Source organism: Apaloderma vittatum, unplaced genomic scaffold (assembly GCF_000703405.1).
Source record: "Apaloderma vittatum isolate BGI_N311 unplaced genomic scaffold, ASM70340v1 scaffold11089, whole genome shotgun sequence".
Lineage (NCBI taxonomy): Eukaryota > Metazoa > Chordata > Aves > Trogoniformes > Trogonidae > Apaloderma > Apaloderma vittatum.
The window spans coordinates 8,691-16,828 of NW_009736983.1; the positions used below are offsets into that span (position 1 = coordinate 8,691).

Below are 8,138 nucleotides of genomic sequence, written 5' to 3' on the forward strand. Positions count from 1 at the left end.
ATTGCTAGGTTAATGGTTGGAGTCAAGGATCTTAAAAGGTCTTTCCCAACCTAAACTACTCTATTATCAGCCTCAGCCTGCTAGAAAAGCTCTGGCCTTTGTTGCCACAAGGGTGCATTGCTGGCTCATGGTCAGCTTGTCCACCAGGACCCCAAGGTCTCAAAAAAGCTGCTTTCTAGCCAGTCAGCTCACAGAGTGTACCAGTGCCTTGGGTTATCCCTCAGCGAGCAAGACTTTGCACTCCCCCTTGTTGAACTTGGTGAGAATGCTCTGTCCACTTCCGCAGACTATTGAGGTCACTTTGAAAGGCAGTACGTCATCTGGTGTTGTGTCACCAGCCTCTCAATTTTATTCAATTTGCAAGTCTGCCAAGGATATACTCCATCCCATAATCCAGGTCATTAAAAAGACGTTTAATGGTATTGGCCCCAGTCTCGAGCCAAAGGGTACACCACTACCGACTTGCCTTCTTCAACTGGACTTTGGGCCACTGATTAAACTCCTCTTCACTCACTCATTTATCCAGTTTTTAATCCACCTCACTTTCCACTTATCTAACCTGTACTTTATCAGTCTGTCTACTAAAGTCAAGGTAAACAACACAGACTGTCCTCTCATCGTTCCCAAAGCTAGTCACCTCACTGGAGAAGGCAATGAGGTTGGTCAAGCACGATTTCCTCTTTGTAAATCTATCCTGACTACTGATCACCTCTCTTCTTCTTCATGTGTTTGGAAACGCTTTCCTGGAGGATTTTCTCCATCACCTTCCCGAGGATTGAGGTGAAGCTGACTAGCCTTGTAACTCCTCAAATCTCCCTTCTTGATTTTCTTGAAGACAGGAGAGATATTTGCTCTTTTCCAGTCTAGTGGAACAACTCCCAGTCCCCATGACGATTCAAAGATGAGCAGCCTTGCAATGGCACTAGTGAGCTCCCTCTTAGCACTTAGGTGTGCAATCTGTCAGGCTCACAGACTTCAAGTGCACCCTAATCTGGTCCTCTACCACCAAAGTTCCTGTCTTCCCCTCTGGTTTCAGGGGCCAAGAATTCCTGAAGGCTTGTTTTACTGGCAGAAACTGATGCAAAGAAGACACACAGTACCTCAGCATTCTGAATGTCATTTGTTACCAGCCTCCCTGCCCTATTCAACAGCAGGCCCACCATCCCCTGTTTATGCACTTGTAGGATATCTTCTTGCTGTTCTGCTTGAAGGCTGAGGAACTATTCCATGGCAAATGGCTACTCTTGCTCCTCAGGCCACACGCCCTTTGCCAGACTCGCAGTGCAGTCCCCACACAGTCTGGGGCAGCGTGGAAAATGCTTTGATTCCACTGGGGGGTGGTTCAGGAGTCCAAGCTGATTTTCCCAGCCTATGCTCTGTGCAGTGGAAGGCAACATAATAAAATGCTATCTCTCATGTTTTGCTCTTTTAAAATATTTATACATTTGTGTACTTCTACTGTCTCCAAATTCTGTATAAATGGGTCATGCCATCGATAGGGTAGGGATAAGAAGTACTTGGAAATTCAAGTACTGTATCAGAAATATGCACTGACTTTGTAAAACTTACTACGTTTTACATTAGATAAAATAACGAATAGACTTTTCTGATTAGGAAGATGTAAAATAAAATGAGTGGTTTTCTGTGTAAATTATACTGCACAAGTCACCTGTGTGACTTGTACTTACCCCTTTTCTTCTCATGCAGCATTACAGTGTTTCCCCCCCACCCATCCCACAAAACAAAACAAAAAAACAAATATTCCACTAGTTGTTACAGATTGCACTTTTAAAGCACAGACTTGCCAGTCTTCTGCATTTCCAGTGTCCTGTTTAAACTGTTGACATACACAGTCTTCATCTTATGAAACTGGAAGATTTCGCCTAAGTACTTCTTTTGATGCTGGAGAAATGTTATCTGGGAAAATGACTTCAAACTCTATAATTAAGTCTCCACGTTGGTCAGGATTTTTGGGAAACGGCAAACCATATCCTATAATTCTTCTTCTCATCCCAGGCTTTACAACTTCATTTACTGTCATGGGTATGGTTCTTCCTTCTATCGTTGGCACATTGATGGAGCTGCCACACAAAGCCTAAAGAAAAATTGTATCATGAGAAAAAGAATTAGTCAGAACTTTATTTGTACCTACAACTGAATCTGGATTATTTAGAAAAGACTATCACTCTAAATAGTATTTCCACTGTGCAGTATCAAGATATCAAAATTCAAATATAGAAGTCTTCCCTTTTTAAGAGAGGAATGCAATTCGTCGTTGAGTATCACAGAATTTACCAGTCTTACGCAACGGCCACTGGAGAGTAACTGAGCTTATATATCCTTCAAAGACTTTATCACATAATAAAGTAGTTTAGCACAGAGTGAACTCTTCACTCATACTTCTCTAGAGACATCCAGCTTCTCAGATCCCATTGGAAATTTAAAAGTCCTGTTACAGTTTTCATTTGTGTACATTGCACAGGGATTTACTCTAATACACTATCAACTCAGATTATATCATATTGCAGAACAACATTCATGTCTATAAGAAGAGGCAGATCAAATTCCACAGCCACCTTTGGTGAGCACCTGTGATGCTCAAAGAAAAGCAAACAACTATCTTGGTGCACCAAATCTAAAACATCACAGACCTTCTCTTGCTTTATCCAATAGCTTGTTTTCATCACTAGGATCTCTGATAATAACATTTTGATTCCTCCAGCTTCATCTGATTCAGCACCGTCTATACTGATAATGCCCAATTTACATAACAGCACAATGAATCTAAACAAGATTCATCTATTCATCTTTCTCTATGAAGGAACTATATTACAAACATCAAATATTGTCTTTTCTTCCTCCTTCATCCTACTTGAGGGGCTTCACCTCATTTCAGATGTATTTTTAGTTAAGAATCCTCTAAGAAGGGTGCTCGTAATGTACACAAAGAGCTTATAATGCAAACAAGAATTTATTTCTCCACCTAATGTTAATTAAGAAGCAAAACCAAATCACACTCCACTACATTATCTTTTACATGACGACCATACTGAAGCCTCCTTAAGGACTCTGCTCCATTGCCTTTCTGATTTTTCTTTTTTAAAGCCAATGTGGTTTGTCTTGGAATGGAATTTTAAAAAGCTATACCATTTTTATTGTTATATATAGCTTCTAAAACACCTGCTCACAGTAATTCATCCTCATGAAATGAATCTCTATGTACTTTGAAATCATACTGAAATAACTTATGACATAAAAAGGCAGACTTAGAATTTGTTGGCAGTGAAAATATTTAAGACAGTTCTACTTTGTCCTACAGAAATAGCAATCATATCACAGCAGGAAGGAGTATACTCCACTGGATGTATTTGTTAACTGGATCTGTCGTTGGCACTTCAGCCTAATATATATTTAGTTAGTAAGGTAAAGTGTGAAGTTTTAAGACATATCAACCTTCACTCTTATCCTTCCACCTCTTACAGTAAACAGCTTGAAATAATACTCCATTTTATCAAAACAGCCATTGCCTCCACTATAAATAACACTGCAGCCATGCAGTGACTTCACAAGAGCAAAATTGGTTTTAAAGAAAAACACCCCAAAACTGCTGCCACACAGTGTACAGCATCGTCATTGAATCAGGTTTAAACATCTAGAGTTCTACCAAAAGAGAAACCTACCTCCCTTAAGCTGATCTTAACAGGATAGATAATATTTGATCCATCTCTCTTGAAGTGAGAATGAGGTTTATCTTTAATGATGAAAACAATATCAGCTGGAATTGTGTTGGGTGTTTCATCACCTTCTTTTGGAAAAGTGATTTTAGTGCCTTCTTTCCATCCTCTTTTTATCTCGATAGTAAGAATTTTGTCCTCTGTTCGGACACTTCGACCATCTGGGTTAAGTCTTTTACGCGAAATCCTCATTCTTTTTGTGCAGCCATGATAGATCTCTTCCAACGACACTTTAAGTTCGTGGATTACAGGGGGATCTTGTTTACGACGTAACTGGCTACCAACTGTATTCCTTTCCCTTGGAAAACCATTCATACTAAAACTAGTGAAGGACCCAAATGGATCCCCATCCACCTCCATGTCTTCAGTGTCTCTGCCACCAGGCATTCTTCTTCCAAAGAAGATCTCAAAAGGATTTGTGCCACCAAAGAAAGCTGCAAATGTAGCATGTGGGTCACCATGGAAGGAGTACCGGAAGGTACCACCCTGTCCATCAGGTCCTCCAGCTCCTCCTTTCAGACCTAAATACGACAGATAAGCAAAGTTAAAAACAAATCAAATATTAGTGTAAGCTTTCCTACTGTGGAGTGCAATTTTATCAGAACTGACGAGTTGTAAAGGTCTCCTTTTCAATGAGGACTCATCACCAGGTTATGCAGCACCAACCAGTAATTTGATAGCTTGAATAGCAACAAAGTTTCTGAACACCTAGAATGACTTCTGTTTTGGAAGAACCAGTATTCTTACACTGCCAATGTTATTTCATATGACTGAAAATTTTATCGGAACTGATGAGTTGTAAAGGTCTCTGCAGTGGAGTGAAAGGTCTCCTTTTCAATGAGGACTCATCATCGGGTTATGTAGCACCAACAAGTAATTTGATAGCTTGAATAGGAACAAAGTTTCTGACCACCTAGAATGACTTCTGTTTTGGAAGAACCAGTATTCTTACACTGCCAATGTTATTTCATATGACTGAAGCTAGTTATTCAATGAATTAGCATCTCCAAACAGAAGGCAGGTCTGCTTGACTTGATCTTTTCTTCTTCTGCAAAGTCCATTGGGATCCCTCTTCAGGATTAGGGAAAAGTCACGCAGTATCGTATGTAACATTTTGCGTAGTCTACAGCTCACTTTAACTCAGTATTAATTAGCTTTACCTCTGCTTTCCTGCAATTCAGTCTGAGTGAAAGGTAACATGTCAGCAGTCAAGCACCCATCTGCTCTTTCAGCATTCAATTTAAAACCCTAAACTTATCAGAGCTTGGTTCCTATGATATAAAATGGGAACTCTTTTCAATACAACCACAAATAAAAATAGCTTGGAAGTTCCTAAGACCCATTTGGGTACAAAAATCTTGTATATACCATCACTGTGTCTGTGCAGAAAATGAGAATGCTCTCAAACATATCTTTGTTCTTTCTCTTCTACCTTCCACAAGAGGAGATCTACATCTTGTTTCTTCCTGATAAGATTTCCCTTACAATTCTCACTGGGCAGTCTCTTGTACTTCCTACTCTTTCAATCCAAACCCAGCTAAAATCTATTTTCTTAAATGCCTTTTTACCAATTGCTGACCTCTTAAGTATTTCCTAGCAACAGCTAGGGCTCTCCTGCACTGACCATTCCAGGACACCTGCTCAAACCTTAAGATGAAAGGCTGAAAAGTCTTCTTAAGAGATTTACTTCTAAACTTAACAATGTTTGGTTATTTATTTATTTTTTTTCAATCTTGCAGCAGCTCAGCACTAGAGCTGCTATCCTAGTTCCACAGCCATAAAAATGTGGAGGGTTACATTAATGAAGTATGCACTCCCTAAATTTCAAAGAGGGCTGGGGTTGGGGCTCTTTGCTCAATGTTCTTCAGATGTTTTAGACGTTGTATGCACAAGCTTCATACTGACTGTCAACGGTAACTAAGGCATTAGAATGAGAATGCTTTCCCCATCTCAACACCAGACCATACTAAAAGTACTAAACTTAGCAACATGTAGCACATTCTTCTGTCACAGCACTGTTCACATCAGAAAAGCAGATCAGTGGATTCAACCTGACAGTAGAAGGACACCTTCTGGTACAGCTAGCAAAAGGTTACTGAAGGTACGAGTTCCCGACCGCAAAAAACACTGAGCTTTCCTCTTTCCTTCCACCCTATTCCCCTGCCTTTCCCTCACAACTACTAGATATGCTCTCAAACGCAATCGAGGAGCTTAGACAGCAATGGAAGCATCAGGAGGTATTTGCAGATTCACCATTCTAAAAATTCATACTTGGGTTTAATATTATACTTCAAAGTTTTGAACCTCTGTCTCCAGGTATGCAATACTAGGATGTCAAATGCGGCACTGTTTTATACGCGTTAATGCAAGCTCTTTGGTAAAAGTGACTAAAATGGTGTTTTGAGAAAGTGCCTTGAGCTGCTGCACAAGAATCTGAAATGCAACTATACCCAGAGTAAACAGGTTTACACTGATATACAGAAGAGATGCAGAAGGCAAGAAGTACAATATTTTTCCCCAGAATGTTTCAGGAACAGCACTACAGCTTTGAACGTGGCAAAAAACCTACATTCTCTGTAGAAGCTGAAGGCTTTGACATGAATTTTATGTTGCATTTAGTGCTCCAGATGACAGAAGAACAAATTTCACTAGACATTCATAAGAATTCAGTTTTCCCCAAAGCACTGTTCTTTAAGTGTCCTCCTTTATATCAATAAACACATGCCAGAGTGAGTGGACCTACTTGTCACAATAGAAGTAATTATTTCATGTGGAATTTCTGATATCATACACTTAAGGGAGGGATGTTAGTGACTTCCTCTGTTGCTCAATCATGAGACTGAAAGTCATGCTGGTCACAAATTAAAAAAAACACAACAAAAAAACGGTCATTCTCTCCAGATAACCATTTTAGGATAAATATGACATTTCTGAGGCCTCATTCTCTTGGCATGTTATCATTGTTTACAATTAAAGCTAAAAAATTGTTCTGGTATTTCATGACATCAGCCAAATTCTTTCCTCTCCAGGCAAGAAGCCAAGGACAACTACAGACTGGACACCTGGGCTTCTGCTCAGGACTGCCCTGCCTAGATCAAGCAGACTGCCCTTTTGCAAAAATTTAAGAATAGATCTCTCTTTTACTGCACTTTAAAACTTTTTCAATTCAGTAATATTTTGCCTGTTCAGTAATCGGGAATCAAAAAAAAATCATAACCAAAAACCACATAAAACCACATTAAAATAAGAAATTAAAGTTTCAGTAATTGGGAATCAAAAAAAAATCATAACCTAAAACCACATTAAAATAAGAAATTAAAGTTAGAGCAGCATTAAAACTCTGCAACACATTTTACATTAAAAAAGCTGGTGAGTCAAACTTCCAAGCTGTACAAATATATCGTCTAAAAACCAAAGCGTCATGTTCTCATGCATCATCTACGTTTATTTTGCTTTATTCAATGTAATGAAAGTGACTGATCAGAGTACAAGAGACATACATACCTTCCTCCCCAAACTGATCATAAATGTCTCTCTTTTTGGGATCACTCAGCACTTCATAAGCTTCTGCAACTTCTTTGAATTTTTCCTCTGCATGGGGAGATTTGTTCTTGTCTGGATGCCATTTAAGCGCTTGTTTTCTGTAAGCCTTCTTGATATCCTCGTCAGAAGCCCCTTTTTCAATTCCCAGGATAGAATAATAATCTTTCCCCATCCTGAGTGTTGGAGGAATTCAAATTTTCCTTGCTCTAAGGAAAGCAGTGTCCAGTGTCTTAGCAATGCGGAGGTGCTAGAGAAGGAAAAATAAAAATCAAAATTGGAATGGAAACAAACAGCACTGTCACAAATAACAAACTCTCGGATACATTAACGAAACACCGGACAGTTTCTCCGTATTTCATTCCTTCCCTCGTTGCTCATTTATAAATAATTACACACACTGGACAAGACACAGCCCTCTTTAGAGACCTCCCATCTACAGTACGTGTCTCCGCTCTTTCTAGAACGACAAATAATCCAGGACGTCACTTCCCCGGCTGAACAGCCAGCACAGCTTTCACCCTCGCACACCAACGCATGCGCACACGGACACACAGAGAAAAATGCTGAACTTCTCTTTCTGCCCTTCTCTTGAGAGCTTTAACAGTGTGATACAGTGCCTTTCACCACCAGGACTAAATCCAGTCACCTCTGACGACATAACTGCCCCAACAGAAAGGCAGCAGCCCATATAAAGTAATTAGAGCGTTTTCCTTCACAGTTTCTATAGAGACAGCCGTACACATAACTGCTTGCCAAATATATCAACACGGATTTGTACCCTTTCCAGCAAAGACTACGAATTATTTTACACCCAGCTACAAAGCCTCAGAAAGCATAACTTCATTTCTTTAAAAATAACAC

The 8,138-nt window shown here is 39.7% G+C and overlaps 1 protein-coding gene across 1 annotated transcript; it reads right to left on the reverse strand.

Moving 5' to 3' along the window:
- Positions 1-1,702: 1,702 nt before the first annotated feature.
- On the reverse strand, positions 1,703-7,610 carry DNAJB4 (DnaJ (Hsp40) homolog, subfamily B, member 4). Its single transcript, XM_009877178.1, has 3 exons — positions 7,239-7,610; positions 3,681-4,255; positions 1,703-2,095 (listed from the first exon to the last, which is right to left on the reverse strand). Exons 1-3 carry the CDS (start codon positions 7,447-7,449, stop codon positions 1,862-1,864), a joined length of 1,020 nt encoding a protein of 339 aa, XP_009875480.1. The 5' UTR covers positions 7,450-7,610; the 3' UTR covers positions 1,703-1,861.
- Positions 7,611-8,138: the final 528 nt, after the last annotated feature.

What these genes read in the sequence shown, in the direction of transcription:
- DNAJB4 (XM_009877178.1), bottom strand. Translation starts at nt 7,449, where the DNA reads ATGGGGAAAGATTATTATTCTATCCTGGGAATTGAAAAAGGGGCTTCT. An exon ending in TGATCAGTTTGGGGAGGAAG is followed by an intron (nt 4,256 to 7,238) that starts GTATGTATGTCT and finishes TGTCGTATTTAG; the next exon opens with GTCTGAAAGGAGGAGCTGGA. An exon ending in TTAAGATCAGCTTAAGGGAG is followed by an intron (nt 2,096 to 3,680) that starts GTAGGTTTCTCT and finishes ATTTTTCTTTAG; the next exon opens with GCTTTGTGTGGCAGCTCCAT.